Genomic DNA, 23,064 nt, shown 5'->3' with positions numbered 1-23,064 from the left:
TATGTGAATATGTATTTTTTCTATGGATATGGAGGGCTTAGTTTATACTCTGTTTGGGGGACAGAATGAAATGAAAGGAAGAAATGATGAAAAAAGTGGTTTCGAGGATGAAAAGTAATTATCATGCCCCTCCTCTGAAAAGTGAAGAAGTTGAAGAAACTGTAGAGTAATTAATTAGAGAGACATGAGAGGCATTGTGAATGAAGGAAACTAATTTCTTTTCCTTCACTATAACAAGAGCCAAAAAAACTTGGATTTAGACTTTTCATCAGAGACTGCTCTCTTGTTCTCTCTCCTCAATCCCTTCATCCATCATTCTCTTCCAAAACAAGTGTTCATGCCGCACCTTCTGCATCTGTTCGATAGGCACATTCTTGGTCTCTGGCAGGAAATAGCACACAAACACACTCATCACCAGCACCCCACCCCCAAAGAAGGAAATTCCAAACTTGAAGTGGCAAAGCATGGTCAGAAATGTCTGAGCAACAATGAAAGTGAAGAGGAAGCCCACTGCCACTGTGATGCTTTGCCCGGCATATCGAATCTCCAATGGATGGAAAAATCTCACCCCAACGGCCACCATGACCATCCAAATCCAGCAACATATATGCATATCATCACCAAAACCAAGTAAGCATACCCTTTGCTCAATCATCCATTATCTTTCAGATAAGCTGCCACTATCCCTCCTCCTATACTCTGAGATGCTAACATCTAAATGCCTCCTATTTCAAACAAGGTTCTCCGGCCAAATTTGTCAACAACAAGCATTGATATGAAGGTCGAGCCGGTGCCTACAATGCCAGTCATGGCAACAGACAAGAGTGAAGCACTTACACCTAACCCTAGTGTTCTGAAAAGCAAAGAAGCATAGAAGGCTATGACATTGATCCCCGTCACTTGGTGGAAAAATGGTATTGCTATTGCCATTACAAGTTGAGGCCTGTATTTTCGTTCCAGGATAAGCTTGAATGAGTGATCAGTGTTTTTTGATGTTGAACTTGCTTTGATGAGACCATCAAGCTCAGTTTGAACATCGTCAGTTCCTCAAATTCGTTGAAGTATTAGCTCTGCCTTTTAGTAATCTTTACTGCGTTGGATTAGGCTATTGGGAGTTTCTGGGAGGAAAAGTGCACCTAGTGTGAGGATCAAGGCTGGCACTCCTGCCTCCCGGAATTTGATTGATTTATTTATTCCTTTTTTACATGCGGACGAAAAAAACTTAAATTTAGAAAACAATCAAGACAAAGTTACTTTACCCCTTTTTACTTTTCATGATGGATTGGCTAAACTAAGAATATTATGCAGAAATGCTCTTTTGGAGAATTTACATATTCTCCATTACTAATCCTTTGTGTATCTTGGTGTTTCTAACCATCCACGCATTTTTTATCAATCTCCCCTTATGGTAATACATGTATGGTAATTCATACAAACGATAGTCGATAGTGAGATACGCCAACCCTATCCACCTTTGATCTTCTCTGTGCCATAGTTGATAAAATTAGCACACAAAGCTCCAATTCCAATGCTAAGTTGGAACCCGTTGTTGATTGCACCTCTTAGTCTTGGTGGCGCCATTTCTGAGAGAAACAGAGGAACTGACTGCAGAACAAACATTACAAGAATTTCTTAGCATGGGAAAATGGTGGGAATTAGGTGATAGCCAAGTCTATTAAATCCTAAGAAAGCATGTGAACTACAAATGACTCTTCGCTGTGTAATGTTGAGGATTGAGCAACTTTGTCGTTTAAACTAAGCTGTTGAGGTTTTGTGGATGTGTAATTATCTCCTGGCAAGCATGGAGTTTACTACTACGTCAATTTTCTAAGGTAACATGATACATCAAAAGGAACAGTTTACTCTAATCTTTGAGTAGGAACTAGAAGAAATCAGTGACAAGGTATGCCCTAGTAGGGGGAAATGAGGATGCAGAAAGTCTTAATGAAAACATGTGTCCCTCATATACCCCAAAAAAAAAAAAGGCGAGAAAATTTTATTTTATCTCCTTGAATTACACCTGATTATTAAATTGGGTAAATGTAAAAATAATTTCTTATTACATTTACTCTGTTATGGGTACTGCTCCTGCCATTGTCCTAATTTTTTTTGGGGGGGGGGGTGTTGGGTATCCTGATCTTCCTCTTTAAAGGGTCGAGATTGCAATTTAGCGTTGGAATTTTTTTCTTCAAAAAGGAGCAGAAAAATCGAATTCGGGTTTAAATGAATTTAAAATGCAACAATACTCATCCCTTTGGACTAAACCAGCGACATTTCTAATTAAATAAGTAACAGCAAGAGCCTACTTCATCAATCTTCACAATTTTGCAATAAAAATGATGCTACTAAACATTAAGATGCACCGCAAGTGTATGGATCACAAAAATAAATAGTAGCAAATCAAGATTAATCCCATAGAGAACTCAATTAACAGTAATTAGGCAATAAAAATTCTCTTTTCGTTTAAGTTGAGTAAATCAAGATTTAATGAAATCAAGTGAAAAGAAATTAAAACAAAATAAAGCCAAGCTTTGTAAAATTAACTAGAACAAATATTTAAGGGAACAACCTAGAGTTACTAAGCCCTTGTTAGCTTCTTGAATTTTGTTTCACTAAATTAATTAGCTTTAATGTTAATTTTCTTAATCTACAGTTCAATTAGCTACAAGTGCCTATCAGTCCACTTATAACCCTCTCTTAAATTAATTATGTAATGTCTCACACAATTACCTAAGAGGTTAAACAATTCGGTCTTATTAATCCACAATTATATGGGGCAATTACGTATATTTCTATCCTAATCACAAATTAAATTATCATCCAATCCTATATTACTTAATCTAAAAGCTTAATTAAAATCCTTTTTGTAAAGAAAAACTTTAATTCTCAAATTCACAATTAATGGTGGCAAGTCATCAAATGGACAGATAAAGAACAACATTAGGTAACCAAAATTTAACATTAAGCATCCTCAATTCAGTAAAAACACAAATTAATCCACTAGCAAGTTCATAGTTCCTCTAGGCTGTAAGAGAAAATTAGCTACACATGAATGTAATCAGTCCCAGCTCTAAAGCAACAATCTCACATTCAAAAACCATAGTGAAATGCAGGAATAAGGGAAGGAGGAACCGAAACAGAGAAACAGGGAATCAAAATATCAGATATAGCTCGAGTGATTCCAGATTGAAGATGATGAACAGTTGCTCTTCTTGCTCATCCGGTAACCGATGGCGCCTCTCTCTTTTCAGATCAGAAAATCACCGTGCCCAGTCTCTCCTCTCCAGCACCGTCAACTCGGCCTCCAGGATCTGCCGAAGAAGAGGATTCTTCTCCAGCTCTCTCTCTTCGAACCAGTTCGGCGGCTTCCCTCTGTCTCAGAAGTCACAATCAGTTCGGCGCTTCAACTCTCTCCCACCCCCTGTTTTCGGCGCCCTCTACGATAATGGTGGATAGTCCTCTTGGGTATCCAAAATGTTCTGCTAAAACGCTGCGTCTAGCTTCCGCTGAAAAGAGGATAAAAGAAATAATAAAATGAAAAACAAAATAAGAGCCAAGAAAAACTGGAAAGGAAAGAAACTAAAATAAAAATAAAATTAATATAAATCTTAAAATTAGCATTAACTACCTATATTTATTTTAAATCGAGATATTGATAAGAAAATCCCCAAATAATACTCAAAATCAAATCTTTCAATTTAACTTTTTTAAAAAATCTTAAAATGTAATGATAACTCCCTAAAAATCACTCAAAATACTCTTTAAATATATTAAAAATGGAGAGTTATCAAAAACCTTGCCTGGTTTGCAAGGCCAACTCCAACACCAAGCAAAAGGCGACCAAGAATGAGCATATAGAAATTAAAAGCTGCGCCACCAAAGGCTGCACCAGCAAGAAACGCAACACCACCTGCAGTAATGGAACGCTTTCTTCCAAAAGCTCTGGTGATATACGAAGCTATGAAGGAAGTAAGCAGCCCAGCCACATAGAGCGATGAAGTGAATGTTGTCAGTAGTTGACTGTCAAATATGCAGTAGTTGCTCACTTCTGTGTCCTCCTTCATCTTCTTGTATATCTCTGGGAAGAACTTCACCAGAAATTGCTCCATTGAAGTCACCCCACCTTCGGATTCATTCCTTTTAGTTCATCAAAGCAGCCATATATTGTGACATTGGTAACAGATTCATGAGTTTGACCTACTCACCCGGGGACTCACGAAGGTTAAGACAATTTCAGTGCACCTCACATGAGCACGAAGCCTTGAACCAACACTTGTGGAGGGTATGAGTTAAGTCTTTATTGGATTAACTTTTTTTTTTTTTTTAATATGTTCATGAAGGATTCAACACTATTAGGTCAGATATAAACAATATTATGTCTAATTAGGGGTAGCTCTCATAACTTGATCTTTTGCACACGAGTAAAATATTGGACCTTGTTTGAGGAGAACCGAACTCTTTTCATTCAAAATCACTGCTAGTCTTATCGGACCAACCTTTGTTGAAAAGATTTAAGGTTTCTATTTAAAGCAAGAAGCTCACCTGATATGCCAATGTCATAGCCGAAGATGACACCTCCCATGGCAGCCATCATGCAAGATAAGACAACGAACAAGGTTATCTTGCCATTGTTGTGTTCACTTCCGTTTGTCACAGCAAAGCTCAGAGCCATCAGATTTTTTCCCTTGAGCTCAACAGAGTAAGTAGAAACTGAGGAAGATAGAGCAGTAGGCTAATGTCATAGAACAGCAGGATTAGTCTTTGCTGGATCTGAGGATAAGGTCATCACCATTTGGGTTGGAAATTAAACAAATTTTGACAGTATCCTGGTGGTTTGAATTTTCAATACAAGCAACGTTCTGTTTCGTTGACCTGAATGTTATTTTGTCTTTTTTTCCTCTAATAACATAATTGGCTTACTTTTCAATACAAGATTTGATTGATTGATAAGAGTTCTGTTTGATGACTCAAATTCTACTACTGTGTTACCAAGTCTCTTTGATTCACTGAATATATATATGTGTATATATATTTATTTCCTTGTTTATGGGATGAATTAAGGAAACGTGTATCGTATCATTTAATGATCAAGATATGTTTGAGTATCACTTTTGAAAATTAGTTGACGATTTTTAAAAATTTATGCAGTTTATGGGTAAGAGGATGGGTCTGTACGTGCATCTTTCTTCATAATTTTTTGGAACAAATTGCTCACTCTGCTCCTTTTTATATAAGAGTTTTTCAACCACTAAAAATATTTGTTAAAATATGTTAAAAACTCATTAAATATGTAAAAATTTTTCATGATATATATATATATATTCTAAAACTGTCACTTACTTATTTTATGAATTCATTTTCCCCATAGTTATCCTCATTTCCAAAGCAAAGCATGTTTTTGGGAAAAAAGATAATTGATATTTGAGAAAATTCGTGCACGATGTTTTATTCAGGCCCAAAAAAACTTGCCAAGACCTTTTAAAAAAGGACAGGAAGGGTAATGAATTTTGGATTCCGTATTAATATTTTACGTCTAAAAAGAGATAACACTTCAATAATACACCCTTTTGTCTTTAATATAAAAACTAATTTAAGTTTTAATTTAGTTCTAAATATAAAATTTTAATTTACTTTTTTTTATATTTATCTATTTTTTTAAAATAGCTTTTATATCTTGGAGGCTATAGATGTACTTAATAAAAATTAGATAATAATGGCCATTGTTTAATTAGATGATGGAACACTCAAATTAAATTGATCAAAGTTTCTACGTTTGCCGACCTATTAAAGAAGGTTATTGGAAAAAATATATACTGTACATTTTCTCTCATCTATTTTCTTTATTTTATTTACAGGGGTAAAATTGAAAAAAAATTATTAATTACCCTATAAATGATTTATATTTAAAAACAAAATTTTTCTCCTGCAACAGTGCGGTAAACTCTATAGAGAAATTTGAGCGTGTTTGTTTCTGTTTTTATTTTTTTTGTTTTCAAAAAAGTTTTATAAGATTGTTTTTTAAAACAGGTTTATGGAAAAAAAGAAACAATATGTTTAGATAATTGTTCTGACAAATTTTATTTAAAAATAAACATATCGAGATTAGATGATGAAGCTTCAATAAGAACTCAAGTTGTTAAATAGAGGAAAAAAACATCGAGTATAGAAGAAAGAATTTCCCAATAACCCCAAATAAAAAATAAAAAATGTTAAAAACAAAAAAGCTAAAAATTATTTTAGTTTTTGAAAATACTACCTGCAGTGCTTGATATTTTACTAATGAAAATATGACAGGCATGATGAAATAATAATTCGTAAAATGTGCACAACGAGGAGGGGATCGGAAAAGCAACCAGAGCTATATACCTATCCGTCGTTGTCCCCTTGGAAAATAAAACAAAATGTCTAGGGGAAACATTCGAATTCGTTCGAGACGTGATTGTAGCCAATTGTCAGTATTATACTGAACATATATTATTATATATATCCATTTCAAACAAACTGAGTAAGTGAGACAAATATTGTAATTAAATTACTAAATTATAATTAACATATATTAAACATATTCGTTTCCCCATAAAGTTGTCACTTTTACCGCAGGCTGTCAAATTGTCCAACGTTGTGGGTACCAGATCAACAAAAATATTTTAAAAAATATTCTTTTAAATCAAACTTTATATTCAAATCAATTTTATTTATTAATTTTTCTTCATCACATTAAATCTCTAATTTTGGCTAAAATTATTTTTGAATAATATAATAATTTTCTGTTTTTCCTTAATTTTATTTTTTATTTTTGTAAATATTTATTTGTTTAATTTTTTTTTGTCATGTTGGGATAGAAGTCTACGTAATTTAGATAACACAGGCATGACAAATTTTTAATTAATTCAATAAATATATTATTGACTAAAAGTCTTTCATAAATGTTTGCAGCAAAAACGTGTTTAAAATTTTTGAATTATACATTTAAATAATTTATATTTTCTCTAAAGCTTACATCATTTATATTATATCATTAAAAAAATATGGGTTTGAAATATGTAGTCTTAGCCGTTCGAATAAACTTAAAAATTAAGTTTCAATAAATGCGATCTCAAAAATATATATAAATTTTATAATCTAACCAAAATTGTTAAATTTTATAACATATGATATTAAAAAGTTTAAACTTATATGTATTTGATTTTTTTTTTGGGTAAATATAAATGTTTTAAATCATTCTTATCTTAAATAGATGTATTTTGGACAAAACAAGAGTTTGAGGGTCAAACTTAATAGTCAGCTATATATAAAAATAAAATTTCAAAGGGTTATATGATATACATTTTAATTTTAAATAAGGTTTATATACCTTTTCAAAATAAAATGGACGCTTATGTAATTTAGATAAAATAGAGGAGTTTCAATGTATTTTACTCATTTTATTAATTATCATAACCATGAATTTTACATGAGTTAAGGTTTCATTCAGCTGAAATATTTTTCTACCTACACCCATGACATAATATACTATACTTTAAGATACTGGATGCACTTATACTTTAAGTCTCCCACCAATTCTTTCTCACACATATATAAAATAAATAGTTTAAAATGCTGGACTGTGATTTGTTTGTTTAAATAATATATTATACTATGGGTCTGTTAGGGTCAGCATTTGCTGACAGCTTAAATTTTAAAATAAGCTGGGTTGAGATAAGAGGCATGTTTGGTAGAGCTTGGAGCTGATTGGGCTTATGTATTTTTAAGCTCTCTAGACGCCCAGTTGGAATAAGCTCCAAGAAGGAGCTTATCAATTAAATCAGAAGAGCTTCTCGAGTTAGCCATTCTGCAATGTCAGAAAGGATTCTTTTTTTCTCTCCCATCTGCCTTTTCCCTTGAGCCCAATCTCTTCTTTTCTTTTTCACCTCAGAAGGTCCCTCTGTGGTTGCCGTGAGCTCTGCTTTGTCATCGTCATGAGCTCAGCGTGGTGGGTGTGAGGTGTGTGTGGCTTACTGGAGGGTGCTTCTTCCTTGCAAGTCCGAGCTGGTGATTTCATCTGCAACTGAGGTTGTGGCTGTCTGCCTGTGCTTTCGAGCTGTGCGTGGAGATCTTGCCTTGCCAGTCTGATACACTGTGGGATTTACCTCTAGCAGCCTTCGGTTGGTTTGATCTGTTACAGGTTGGGTGGTAATTTTTTTTCTTTCTTTTCTGGTTTGATCCGTGGTTGAATTTGCTGTCGCCGGTGGAAGGCTTAAAATTAAAGCCTGAAAATTGGTTTAATCAAGAGTTCTCCTCCGTGGTGGTCGCCGGTGGTTGTTTTTTAATTTTTTTCCTTCTGGTTTTTTGTGGTCCTCTGTTTCTGCTAGTCGGTGGTTGTTTTTATTTTCTTCCTTTTGGTTTTGGTGGTTATCTACATCTGCTCGCCGATGGTCTGATTTTTTTCTCCCACCCTTCGTGGTTTTGTTCACCGTGTCCGAGTTGTTGAGGTGAATTAACAGCTATCTGTTGGAGCAGTGGATCTGTGTAGAGCTTGTGATGATCATTCTGGATATGTGATTATGTATACGTTCATATGAGCTTGTGTATATGCGTATATGAGATTGTGTTACACTAATCATTCGGTTGCAATGCTGCTAGAATTTTGAAAGAAAAATGTACAAAAAATATCTGGTTTCCGTTAGTGTAAATCCAATAACCTCAATTTGCAATTTCATATGAAAAAGACTTTCCCACTGGTAGCAAATGCTTATCCATTAAGCAGGGAAAATTCTATTCGATGTCAAAATTAAAAAAGCTTGTTGTTCCTAATATATTAATTTTTATGACTTCAGTGGTTTTATGTGAACAGCTTGTATAGATTGAAGAAAGTAATTTTTAAACAATTTGTTAGTCCCTTTAATTATGTTTTTGATAGCGCAATTAACTAATAAATTGTCTTTCCTAATTAAGTTTCTATTAAAATATGGCATCTCCAATTCAAAGATGAACAATTGTTTTTCAAACAATAAGAAAAATAATTGATAAATTCAGTTATGAAAAAATTTTCAAAACCAATTATCACTTATTAAATATTTATAATTTTCAAAAATTTTGAATAAGAAAACTAAACAGTTTTTACAATTACAATGTCTTAATTAATATTTTAGGACTTCATAATAATAATCGGAGTTTTGATAACAAAAAACATTTACAATCATATTAAGAAAATAATATATATGTTTGTTTGGTGATTACATAATATGGCTTTTATTATTACATATTTAGGGTTTTGGTTGATTCAGTTAGTGTTCTTCCCATCAAAAGGCATAGAGAAATGGACAATGATAGGGGAAAAGCGACATGGGATCCTTACACGACAAAGATTCTAATCGATGTTTGCACTGAGCGAATAGTGCACAAGGAACGATAAGGAACATCATTTACAAGGCTCGGTTGGGGGAAAATTGAAAAGAACTTTCAAGAAAGGAGCGGAAGAAAGTATGATAGGAGGTAATTGAAGAATAGATTTGATATATTGAGAAAAGATTGGAAGTTGTGGGATAAACTGATGTCTGGAGAGACTGGAATTGGTTATGATGCAGCCACAAATAGAGTGTTGGCCCTTGATGAGTGGTGGCAACAAAAATTACTGGCAACTATTTGTGTTGGTTGAGTTTTAATTTTGACTATCCGTTAAGACTTCGCTTAATTATGCCTAATTATGTTAATGTAATGTAAGTGGACCCTAATTTCAAGAAATTTAGACATCAAGGTTTGATGTTTGCATTAGATATGCAGAAAACATTCAAAGATGTTGTGGCTTCAGGAGACTATATGTACGCTCCATCAACCTCACAGCCCAGCCGGCACCTGTGACACAGGCTGACACACAAGAGGAGGAGGATGTTTATAGAGTCGGCCTGGACCAACAAGAAGGGTCGGCGGACAGTGAGGATGAAAATTTCAATGTTAACCCAACAACCAGTGCTGGGTTCACAGATGACTTTGCCAGTTGCAATTTAAACAACCCCACGAGTACTGGACCAGGTGGCTCAGGAAGCTATGGAAAGAGGAAGAGGGGTGAGACGTCTGATGCAAAGAAGAAGAAGAAAGTTGCTGTGTCTACTAAAATTTCTGATAGCCTTAGTGTTATAGCAGCTGCTTCTGATAAGCAAGCAACAACATTGGTTGAAGATCCCCAACTAGTTAACAAGGTTTTGGCACACCTGAGTACTGCTGAGGAGCTTAATGGTAACAATCAACTATATTATGCATGTGCCAAGATGCTTACGTGGTTGAGGTGGGCTAGGCAAGCCTATCTGGGGTTTATGCATGATAGAAGCAAGTTGTTGGCGTGGTTAATATCGGCAGCACGAGACCCAGACACATGGAAGGGACTTGTAGATTAGGATTTAGTTTAGGACTTAGTTGTTTCACTGTTGTTACTGCACTTGTTAACTTGAACTGATTGCTGTTTGAACCTGAACTGATGTGACCTGTTGTAGGAACTTTATTAATGACTATGTAATATATTTATGCTAATTTCTACTTGTCATCTATGTGTTTGGTTTTTCTGTTTGCATAATGAAAATTATTTGCACTTTGTTTAGTGTAGTCCTTATAATGCTTACACTCTGTTGTCATCATAGTTACAGGGTTAACTCCAGAAATGGCTAATTGGAACGATGATTTACCATGGAATAAAGATACTTTGAGAAATTGGAATAACGATTCATAATGGAATGAAGATGACCATTCAAGACGGTTATCCATGATTAATGAGGAATTAACACAATATGAAGCAGTAGGTGCATTGGTTGGTCATTATTATTAAATGTATATGTTTAAACAACCCTACAGAACTAGTGAGCAGACAAGAAATTTATGGGTACAAGGCATTATGAATAGGCATGATGATTGATGTCCTGAAATGTTTAGAATGGATAAACATGTTTTTCACCTCTTATGTACTAAATTGGAGGAACATGGTTTACAAAAGTCTAAGTACGTAGGAATTGAAGAAATGGTTGCGATATTTTTAAACACGGTTGCACATGGACAATGCAATAGGATGATCTAGGAACGATTTCAACATTCAGGGGAAACTGTAAGTAGGCACTTTCACAATGTACTGCAAGCTTGTCTTAGCCTATCGAGTGAACTCATTCGACCTATAGATCCTACATTTCGTGGAACTCATAGAAAAATTGAGAATGATCCACGTTATTATCCATTTTTTAAGGACGCAATCGGAATAATTGATGGCACTCACATACTGCGTGTTGTCCCCGCTGCAAAATGAGATAAATTTATTAGCAGAAAGGGAAATCCATCACAAAATGTCATGGCTGTATGTGATTGGGATATGTGTTTCACTTTTGTCTTGGCAGGATGGGAGGGATCTGCATATGATGCTTGTATATTTGACGATGCTATTACAAATTCATCTCTAAACTTCCCTCATCCACCTCCAGGTATATGTTTATGGCATCTCCAATCAGGCACGTTTTTTAATTATTTCATATTTTTATTCATTTCACAATGTCTCAAATTGTTTCATGAATTGTTAGGGAAATATTACTTGGTTGATGTGGGATATCTAACACCAAATAGATATCTAGGTCTATAAAGGTCTGAGCGCTACCACCTTCCGGACTTCTGACGACAAGTAGGATTCTGAAATAGTAATGAAGCCTTCAATTATTATCATTCTAGTTTAAGGTGCACAAGAACATTTGGTGTTTGGAAGAATAGATTTCAAATCCTACGAAATATGCGCAGTTACGACTTCTAAACACAAGTGTACTTGATTTGTGCAACAATAGCCATTCATAACCTTATAAGGAGACATTCAAGCTCTGATTTCTATTTTCAACAAGCTGAAGATGGTAATATAATTGGCGAACATGATCAAGCTGAAGCTACTCAACCATCGTCTTCGAATGTTAATTTGCAGTCTTCATCGATATGAATCACGTTCGTGATGTAATCAGAGACCAAATTATCCATAGCTTATCAATTAATTAATTATGTATATTATTATTTCGTTTCACTTTGTCACAATACTGCAAATTGGAGTTCAAAACATTTTTATCCATTCAAATTATGTTTCGCTTTTATTTGCCTTATTTTTTTTCCATTTCTCTAGTGTTTTCAAATTTAAATCACTTAATCAATTTTATTTGTTCATATTAAATTAATTTAAATTCATTGTTTGATGTCAATTCATTTTTTTTATCATGTTTCACTTTATATTTAAAATATTTTTTATGATTTCTCTAAAGTTTTCAATTTTAATTCACTCATTAAATTTCACTTTTTCATTATATTATCTCAATTCTTTTTTTTTTTTTCATGTTTCACTTTATATTTAAAATATTTTTTATGATTTCTTTAAAATTTTAAAATTAAATTTGATTGCTTCATATTAAATTATTTTAATTTCATTGTATTATGTGAAATCAATTTTTTTTATCATGTTTCATTATTTATTAAAACTCATACCTATTTTGGTAATTGTTCAGCCAAATTTATTTTTACTCAACTATAATCTAAACAAGCTTTTACTAATATCACTTTTGCAAATTAACTTTTCTGAACTCTAATCCAAACACAATTCAGCTTATCCAATGTAACTTTTACCAACTTCACTTTTCTATAAGCTGCTTTTCCAATCGCTGATCCAAACGGGCACTATATCGATTGAAAACCACATTTTCAACCAGGAAAGATGAACAGGACCTAACAACTTATGGGTTGTCTGGATTCTAACAAAAACACTTATAAAAAAAATACATTTACATAAATTGAGATAAAATTTATCTCATATATTTATTTCGTATATTGTAAAATTACTTTCAAAATTATGATTTTAGGGGGTTTTTGGGTAAAAACAAAACTATGATTTTAAAAGTGCTTTTATAGTATACGAAGTAAATATCTGGAAGAATTTGTCTCGATTTATGAAAAAGTGCCTATGAGAAGTACTTTTGGGATACTCAAACACCCCTTTATTTTCACCCAAATGCTCCATTATATCAAAACAAAAGGTTGAAGTGTGTCACCGTCACCATCACCGACCAACTTATCTTCTGTTTTTTTATCTGCAGAACTTGTTTCAGAGTACTCAAAAAAAAAAATCAAAATAAAATAGTTTTATTTTATGTATGTGTGAAAAAGAATTGGCGGGAAACTTATTGAAGAGAAAATAGTTTTAAAAAAATAGTTCAAGGTAATTTAAATATGCACGAAAAAAGACTACTCAAAACACTGGTAAAAATGATGGATTAGATAATACCAAGCCTTCTCAAAATGAGTAGAATAAGAACGAAGAGAACTACTACCTCTAGTTCTTAATATAAGATCCCATTTGACTTTTAGTTTGATCCTAATTATAAGACTCCAATCTATTTTGTCTCTCATATTTATGCATTTTTTCCAAGATAGTCCTTCTAATGATGATAGTTCTAACCAATACACTTAATTAGTAAGGATATTTTAGGAATGACAACACTTATTTATTACAAATAACTAACTTAACCTACTTCCTTCGTCTCCTCAAATTAGTCAACTAGGTCTTATAATTAGGACCGGAGGTAGTATTATATTATTGTTGTTGATGTCATCGTTTTTGGGTCTGAATACACATAATATAATAGAAAATAATTTCAGTATCACATTGTTCAATGAGTGCGACAAATGTTGGCAAGAGAACGAAGAAGGAGACTTGAGTGCGACGAACATCAATTTAGCGTTCATGTATAACGTTCGAGTCCCTAGAAACAATATAGGTCACGATAATTTGGTTAACATAAAGTTCATCTTTTATATATACAACGATCTAAAATCATAGCCATATGCTTAATCTTTTTAAAATATAAATTTTTTTAAAAAACCATGACACTTTATTGGGAATTCCCAAGCAATAGTCTAAAGGACCCTAGAAATAATTAGAATATTGGGGAACACTCTGTGATGAGTGCCAAAACTAAAGGTACTTCGCGTATTTCTGTGGTCATATCTAAATCGAATGTAAATCTACCTACCCTCTTATATTTTACTAGTTATATCCCCAAAAATGAATGATTTGACAACTAAGAAGGTGTATGTTGTGGTTAAATTATTTGATGTTCAAACCATGGATATAATATTGGAAATTTTCTAACTACTTAATGAACATCGGAATTTGTTGAAGGTGTGAAGTTCAATATTGTATTACAACATGTCTGTCATATCCTGAATTTTTGGCCTAAAAGGTCAAAAATAAGCATGAATTAAGTAAGACACTAAGACCAGTTGACTAGAGGTCTCAGAAATATGCAGCAAAGATAAAATTATTTGCAAGGACTAAACAACAAATTAAAAGTTTTTTCTAGACCGAGAGTATAAATAGTTTTAAATACAATGGGAGAGTTTCAATGGCCAAAATGAAAGGGAGTAGAGACCTAAATATAAAAGAAGCAAGTTTCAATTTAGGAAAAAGCATACGTAGACAAATCATATAATGATTAAAAGTTAAGGGAACTTAAATAAATATTATGAAATGACGGACCTATAATTTATTTTTTGAGACCCTTGAGATGTTTGGAGAGGTTGCATGAATGACGAGTTATATAGGGTTAAAAGTGCAGTCTCTCTGAAAGTTGAATCTTAATTGTAATTATGAAAAATTTACCTAAAAATTCAGCAAAATTATGAAAATTCAGGAATAATAGGAAAAAGGTTCCCAAGTGGAAGATTGAAATGGAACTCAAAGATAATATTTAGTGAAAAATAGGAAAATTATGAAAAGTAATTATAGTTAGCAAAAAAGTAATAATCATTATTAAAGGGGATAAATGGGAAGACTAGCAAATAGCATTAGATGCAAGGTCAAAAGTGAAAGATTGAAATTCACCTCAAAGATAATTAAGTGCTTAATAAACTTGAAATTTTCAAGACATATTCTTGAGATCAAACAGAGTTTGGTGGAAGATTCAATTGTTTCTCAATATGATAGCTCTCTAGAGCAATGTCATTATCCCTATAAAAGTAGAAGGATATAAACTCCTTAGTCCTGACAATAACATCTGTAATTCTCACACACAATAGTACGAAAAAAAAAATTGCCAAGGCATTTACAGCCATAAGATACCTAATCATGCGTACTTCTTCTCACAACTCATTAATATTAATGTTCACAGCCAATCAACAAACTATTCATGTTTAATCCGTACAGCCAATAAAATCCATGTTTGATGTAGACCTCTCCACCACATTTTTCATTTAACTCCTTAGTATATACTCCATCTGTCCCTTATTATAAATAATATTGGAATTCATCACGTAGATCAAAATGTTAGTTAAAATTAGTTGAAGACAATAAATGTGTAAAAATTATAAGTTCTTTCACTGAAATGCCCTCATTTATTGGGAGAGAGAGTATAAGAAAGAGAATAAAAAATTATTATAATAAAAAGAATTATGGAAGAAAAAGAATGTGTGATGGAGAGATAATAGTTTAGAAAATGAGATAATAAATATATTGAATATTAAAATAAGTAATTAATGAGGCTAAAATAGGGAATTCGCTAAAAAAATTTAAGACAACTTATAAATATTGCTTATATTTAGGGACAAGAGGGACATGGTAGTTGTTGCTTATAAAATGGGATGGATGAAGTAGTTTCTATTTCCCCTCATGTATTATCTCGAAGAACACTTAAGTCAAGTTTTTTATACTTATTATGCCAAATTTTTTAATACATATAGCCATATGTTCTATTTTTAAATATTATCATTAAACTATAAACTTATATTAAAAAATGGGACATATAATCATGTGTGACTGAAAACTTAATGTAACAGATATAAAAAACTTGACGTATTTTTTTAATCTTATGCTTGATTCTTTAATTTCTATATATGTCATGTAATGTGGCTTCCTATTTTCATCAAATTTCATTTCCCCACTTATTCTTCATTTTCATATTCATTTTCAATCATATGTTAATACTTGCACTTTGCTAAAGGTCTCCACTTATACTCACATTAATTTGTTTGAATAAAAGTCAGATATGATTCCAATTTGAGGTTCATATAACGATATGAATTTAGGCTAAAGAAAAAAAATGCTGAGTGACAGAGAAATGGAGATAGCATGTGATCAGGTTTTTCCTGACCGTTTACACATACTTGAATATATGTGTGTGAGTGTCTGCAATAGAAAGAGATTCCATTGTTATTACTCCTTCGCTCTTATACTAGTGTGTACAAGCCTTTTACACTAGTGTGTACAATGATCTTATATTTAGGACTGGAGGAGTATTATTTTGCCAACGAGAAGGAGATTCCATTAAAAGGTTTACAGTACAAAACGAAAATCGAGGTAAAAAAACAGATAAAATGAAAGCAACAACAAAGCAAACATCGGCAAAACAAAATAAACGGTCCAATATCACTAATCTCTAGTCTATCAGCATGTGAAGATGCATTTTCAAAGAAACTTCTTCAATCCCAATTTTCTGAACATAGCCATCAACATTGACCATGATCATGCATCACAGTTTCTTCGCTTGCATATTAAAGACCTATCTTTCAAGAAAATAAAAATAATGGTGGTCTGAGTATCTCCATAATTTTAATCAATATACTTCTATCAAATTTGAATCACAGCCAAGTATCCTAACCAAAGCATTCAGCTGTAGAAAGCAATCAATAATGTATATAGAATCTAATAAATTAATCGCATTTTTCATTCCCTCGTTAAAATACTCATCATTCGCTTTCCCTTACATTCTTTGCCATTCAATCACTTAATTAGCTGCTTGCTTCACGCTTCAGGTTGCCGGCCGCAAAATGGCAATGACGAGAGGCGGCGGCTCACCACGAATGACGGTGGGATCTGGCGGAGGAGATCTGTGTGCATGTGGTTTCGGCTCGTTACTCTTTTTAGGTTTAACTGCATTGTGCCCTTGGTTAAGCCTGCGACGCAACGAACCCAAGTGCTCCGTCGCAGCCTTCATTGTTCCTGAACTGAACAAAACCTCAAATTCAACTAGCAATTCCGCCATAATCTTCATGGTCGACTTGGATAACGGAAACAAGGAATCTGGGATTCGATACGACAACGTCAACTTCACCGTCGCTGTTTTTCTTGATCGGAATAGCACCAGTCCGATTGGTAGCTCCACCATTGTCGGGTTCTATCAGGGGCGCAAGAAGAATGCGAAGAAGTGGAGCTCTGTTGAAACACATGCCGGAGCACTTAACCGGACGGCGAAGATGGACGGGAAAGCATACTTCCGGGTGAATTTTACGACGTCGGTGAAGTACAAGATCATGTTCTTTTACACAGCACGACACAGATTATGGGGAGGAGCCAATGTCGCCGTTAATGATGCCAGCTTGAAAGATGAGAAAGATGATATCAGACTCGGACACTCCCTTCCGGTAATTATGTCCGGTGCAACCCAGCTGGCGGCTGGCTGCTATCTCATGCTTCTGGTTCTCGGTCTTTTTGTCCATTTTGTACCTTTAAGTTTTTTTCTCTAGCATTGTTTTTTTCCCTTTTTTTTTTTAAAAAAAGCTATGATTCTGTTTTTGTTTCAGAGAAAGTAATCATGCTTGTTAGGGCATTTGCCGCAGTTTTGGATTTGGATTCCCAGTCAGTTTATAAGATTTTCTTTCAAAGCGTAGTTACTGTGGAAGAAGGGTCTCTCCACTTTCATTCCTCGCTACTTTCTTTCACTTCTCATCTCAATCATTAAATTGTATTTTAAATGGTTCATATTTCATATTTTATAAAATTATGAATAAAATGTTAAATTTAAATTGCAATATTAACAGTTGACATGATAAGTGAATAGAAATGGGGGCAAGGAAGTGGAGACGCTCTTTTTCCAATTCTTGTTCGGGCCTCTCCAAATTATATTTATACTGCTGCGGTCATAAATATAAGACCCATAGGACCAGAGGGAGTATATTTTAATTGTAGTTGTTATATTTAATGGGTCTTATATAAGACGAGAGGGAGTATATTTTAATTGTAGTTGTTATATTTCTTCCCTGTTTTTTAATGAAAAATAATGGTTTTTAATTTGCAGCATTAAAAAAAAAAAAAACCTACTTCCCCGTAAACATAGGAGCTGGAAAATGGATTATTTTAATCCTAAATATAATATTTCAATCATTTTTATCTTCAAAATATATAAGGTTTTCCAAATATTTCTATTAATTACACATAGTAGAAAAATTAACTAATTTCTTACAACAATTAATTTAATTAATTTTTTTAATATCCATAATTTAATTATCTAGCTTTTATATTGAAAACCAAAGACAAAATCTGAGATCAATTATTAAAAGCAAGCAACTAATTATTGAATTAGAGTATTTGTTGAAAATTATTTTATTTTTAACACATTTATTAATCCAATTAACTTTAACAGTGATTTTTATCATTAAAAATTAGTTATGTGTTTTTTAAATAAACAAGAGCGAAGGATTATCTATTTAGAATTTTGAAAGACTAAAAGCACTCAATAATGCACTAAATTATCCCGAGGCATCGTTTGGTTTCGCTGATGCTTAGGCTGGGAAAGAGGGGAAAAAAGACTGTTTCCTCCGTTGAATCCGTTTGGTTGGCTGAGCCGAGGACAACAATTTTCAATGCCCAAAATACCCTTTTGGGGAGGAAAAAGATGAGACGGAAGAACTGAAATACTCTACTGTTTTTTTCTTTCTCTAATTTATTGCATACAATTAAATGTCACAGATTCAATTTAGTCAAAATGCTCTCTTTGCTTTGCAAACAATTTGGTCAAATAAGTATGGGCATCTTGGTGTTTAAATTAATTTGCTTTAAGTAGTTTTATGCTATATAAAATAAGCGTGTAAATTTTGCTGATTCATTTTTCTTGGTATCCATACTCTTTTTTTGGCTGGAATTGGTATCCATACTTGAGAGACCCAATAATCCATATGAGTCATGAGACTATTTGGGCTACATCTAAAGATTGGGTCCAATAATTTGTCGGCGACCATCTGCCACTGCACCCTCATATGGATCACCGATCGGATTAATTTGATGGCTACAAGAACTGAAAGAAAATAGAAGAGGATGTATGTATGTATGTAATAGTTTTTTATAAACTTTAGTGGAAAATATTTAAGCAAAACATGAAATAAGGAATAGAGCTACATTTCTATGGCCACAGGGTGCAATTTCTATTAATCAAAGCCTGGTCCAAGAAAATGCTTCACTAATTACGAGTACATTGCCCAGTCATAACGAAACTCATGACAAAGGTACAGGAAACAACAATCAATATCCAGTATTACACGAAGCTGTAAATTTACATGACTACTTGGAGGATGGAAAATACGGTTTGAACAACTGTGAGAAACAGGAGTACAATTGCAGCAACAGAAGCAATAGTTTGCCAACGTGTTTGACAATAATCACGTTTTAGGGTTGCCTTCTCCTCGTCCCAATGAGTGTTATGATTACATATTCAATTTTTGGCAAGTCTTCAAATAGTGAGTACTGATAGCTGAATGAACGATATTGTCTGAAAGACCATTAAATAACGTGGCAACGTTTTTCGTATCACCTAAATAGTTCCCAACTATTTCATGGTGAACGAGGAGATCCGCATCCTTTTCTGTGTTTATTAGCCAATACAACAAAAGAGCATACTCAGTAATGTAACCATTTCTAGGATAATGGCATTGTTCTAATGCTATCATGTTACGAAACAAAAGTTCAGGATTGTCATCCACCACAATATGGGGAATTTCAAGAATATGTCCTGAAAATTTCACGTCCAATAAGCACTTGCTCTCACAATCCTTCAACGTTACGCCTGCTTCTTCCAATGCATTTGCATTGTATAAAAGAATATGGCTTCCATCCTTTGGGACTCGCATCCATTCATCCTCAACCTCTGGGTTTGGCTTCCTTTCAAACTTTTTTCTTTTCAAGCAAAACCATCTAAGGAGATCAGAAAAATGATTTGGGTTTGGCTTCCTTTCAAACGTTTTTCTTTTCCTGTAAAACAATCTAAGGAGATCTGTAAAATGCTTTAGCTCAACAGTAGAATGAGGTTCTAATTCTTGTCCGTTGTGATACCAAAAATAGTTATGAGTGAGCTCAAGAAATGAAGGGAGGCTACCGCGACGATCATGGGGCAAAGCTTCATTAAACAACTTTTCAATAACAAAGAATGGAAGTTGATTCTCAAGTAAAAGTAGATCTAGAAGTATAGAATCTGCTAACCATGGCTGTGACAATTTAGCATCGTTGTGTACCTCATCCAAATAGGACATGATGAAGAGTTCAATAATGAAGACGGCATCCATTAATGTCAGTTTCACAAGTTCTGTTTCAGTAAGGTCAATGGTGTCTGAGTAAGAAGCACAGACTTGTGGCTCTAACTTTTGTACAAATTCAACCAATTCGCAACAACTTGAGTTGGTTCTTTGAGTAAATCTTTTAAACAATATATGTTTATGCCTTTGCATGTCTTGCAGCCCCCTTTTGTGACAATGAAAGGGGCCAATGGAAACAACTTTTGGAGTGTAAGCATTTCCTTTAAGGTTACGGAGCCTACTGGGCACCCTGTAGATACAACAATGCGGTGACGAACGACCATCTCCACAATCTTGAATAAGTTCTTCGATGTCTTCAGTTACCTACAGTCGCGAAGCAATCATTTGTGGAGTACTAGTGTCAATCTAAACAAGGCAAAAAGAGTGTACTAATTGAGGAATGAAACAGAAGCAACCTTAAAAGTAAGGAAAAAGAAACTGAAGATTGGTAAAGGTAGCATACGGTTTGTTGAGCACTCTCAAAAATAGGCATCGCCGGGTGAATGTCGACAGAATATTGACCAGTCATTTATGGAGCAAAACCCTGAACCTAAACAAAACAAGGCTAAAAGAGTGTAATAATTGAGGAATGAAACAGAAGCAACCTTAAAAATAGTAATCAGAAAGAAATTGAACAGAGGTAAAAGATGCATATACCGTGGGAAAACCTCTACTCATTAGTATTGCAGCAGTCGACCATGTGTAATAAGGCTAAAAATATTGTAATAATTGAGGAATGAAACAGATCGAAGCAACATTAAAAATAGCAAGCAAAAAGGAAGTCAAGAAAATAAGAAAAGCCTTCAAAATTGAACAAACAGTAGTAAAGGATGCATACTTGGAAGCCTTGCTCCTTGATCTCTGGAGCAATCGTATCTTGAGAACAAGTGCTTATCTAAACAAAATAAAAGATAAAAAAGCGTAATAATTTACGAATGAAACAGATCGAAGCAACCTTAAAAATAGTAAGCAAAAAGAAATTGAACAGGATGCATAGGGTTGTGGAGGACTCCCTAAGACCCCCGAGTCCTTTGTTTCAGAATCTGTTACTTCCGCCATCTAAACTTGTTAGCCAAGAAACAACAGGAGAATGAAAGTAGATCTGCTGTGCTCTGTGTTAAGAGTAAATATATAGATGGGAGGCGCGGCGCTGTGTGTCTCAGCAAGTGGCACTTACAACATTTAAATGACTTCCCAATAAAAATGAGTTAAGATGCGAATTTGCCCTGAAAGTTTTTACTTAAAAGTGCTAGGTATTCAGAATTTTTTTGGCTCAATGTCATCCTGGAAGTTTCCAAATCAGAGTAATATCACATTGGCTATTATCTAGGTTAAGTTTGACTATTAGTTGACCAAACATGCCAAATTGGTGGGTTTACATGTCATCCATGTCATTTTCTTTTCCGAGTTAAGGTATAAATTTGCTCTGAAAGTTTTTATTCAGGAACACTGGGTATCTGAAAGTTTCCAAATTGTAGTAATGTTGCCCAACTGTTATCCATGTTAAATTGCTTGACTTGAACATTCTGTAAGATATTGCTAAAAATATTGTAACTTGTGAGAGATTGAAGATCAATACCTCTGGCGTAAAACCATTGCGAATATTGAATAAGACCCATACATCAGGTGACAATCCGTTATTATTCTCTCCGTTCTGATCTGTAAATTACTAATTTTTGCTAAACTTGATTGAAGAAACCGTTGTTGTAAAGAAGAAAGAATAGGGTTTCCCCATAGAGGAGGACGAAATGAATTTCGCAGTCTAAAAGGGATAGAATTTTTGTTCAGTGTAGCAAGAAGAAGACTTTAATGAATCAGTGTTTATCAGTTTTCTTAGAGAAAATTCTATCACTACACATGCAAAACACTAACTATCAAAATATTGCTCAGAATATAATGGTAAATCATTTAAATCCATTTTTTGAAAAAAAAAATGTATACAACTCTTGTATTATTTACATCCTTTCATTATTAAATGTCAACTCCATAATTATTTTCTAACCAAGAAAATTTTCTCATCACTTCCTGATGAATACAATTAAAGAGGGCGGCAAAAAACAAAGTCTTCAATAGGAGAACTTGATCTAACGTCTTTATTTGTCAATAAATTGAAAATTTTAAGATTATTAATTTGTCTTTATAATCTAATTATCTACTCTCTCCCTTTCTCCCTCTCTCCAATTTGAAGAACTTGGACTAATTAAGGATGGTATTATTTAAATAAATAATTTTAAAATATTGTATTAAAATGTATAAAGTTTATAGAAAAATAAACATGCACGTATTTTTTTTCTGTACAATAAACATGCGTTTATTATAATGACTAATTTATCTTTCACTATAACAAAGTCCCATTTGATTATTTTCTTTTGACACGTGTTTGAAATATTATTTTACTCAACTCACGTATTTAAATTTGTAAAAAATTACTAAATAAATAAGTTTTCATAACTAAAAAATTTAAAATATGAGTAAAACTAGATGAGTTCCAAATCCTACGTATTCTTCTCTACTCAAACGACTATTTCTATATTTAAGAACTTAAGTTATCATCAAGATTTCACTCTCTGATCTCAATAGATTTATTCTCAAATTTAATTTTTTTAGAACAATTATCCAAAACAGATTATCCAAATAATTATTATGTTGGTATCCCTAATTATTATGAATAATAATGTATTACTACAAATTTTATTTTATATATCCATACACTACAAAAAAAAAAAGTAGAATTACCAGCAAAACATTTCT

General features: G+C 33.3%; 1 protein-coding gene and 1 pseudogene across 1 annotated transcript; both read right to left on the bottom strand.

Moving 5' to 3' along the window:
- Positions 1–268: 268 nt before the first annotated feature.
- LOC114757631 (hexose carrier protein HEX6-like) lies at positions 269–4,672 on the bottom strand (annotated as a pseudogene).
- Positions 4,673–19,449: 14,777 nt separating this feature from the next.
- On the bottom strand, positions 19,450–20,842 carry LOC114757630 (UPF0481 protein At3g47200-like). Its single transcript, XM_028946717.1, has 2 exons — positions 20,777–20,842; positions 19,450–20,637 (listed from the first exon to the last, which is right to left on the bottom strand). The coding sequence occupies exons 1-2, from the start codon at positions 20,840–20,842 to the stop codon at positions 19,450–19,452; spliced, it is 1,254 nt and encodes a 417-aa protein (XP_028802550.1).
- Positions 20,843–23,064: the final 2,222 nt, after the last annotated feature.

Source organism: Neltuma alba, unplaced genomic scaffold (genome assembly GCF_004799145.2).
Source record: "Neltuma alba isolate B1F8T4 unplaced genomic scaffold, ASM479914v2 tig00010614_pilon, whole genome shotgun sequence".
NCBI classification, from domain to species: Eukaryota; Viridiplantae; Streptophyta; class Magnoliopsida; order Fabales; family Fabaceae; genus Neltuma; species Neltuma alba.
Note: the sequence above shows the minus strand (reverse complement) of the source record. Positions and strands in the feature narration are given on the sequence as shown.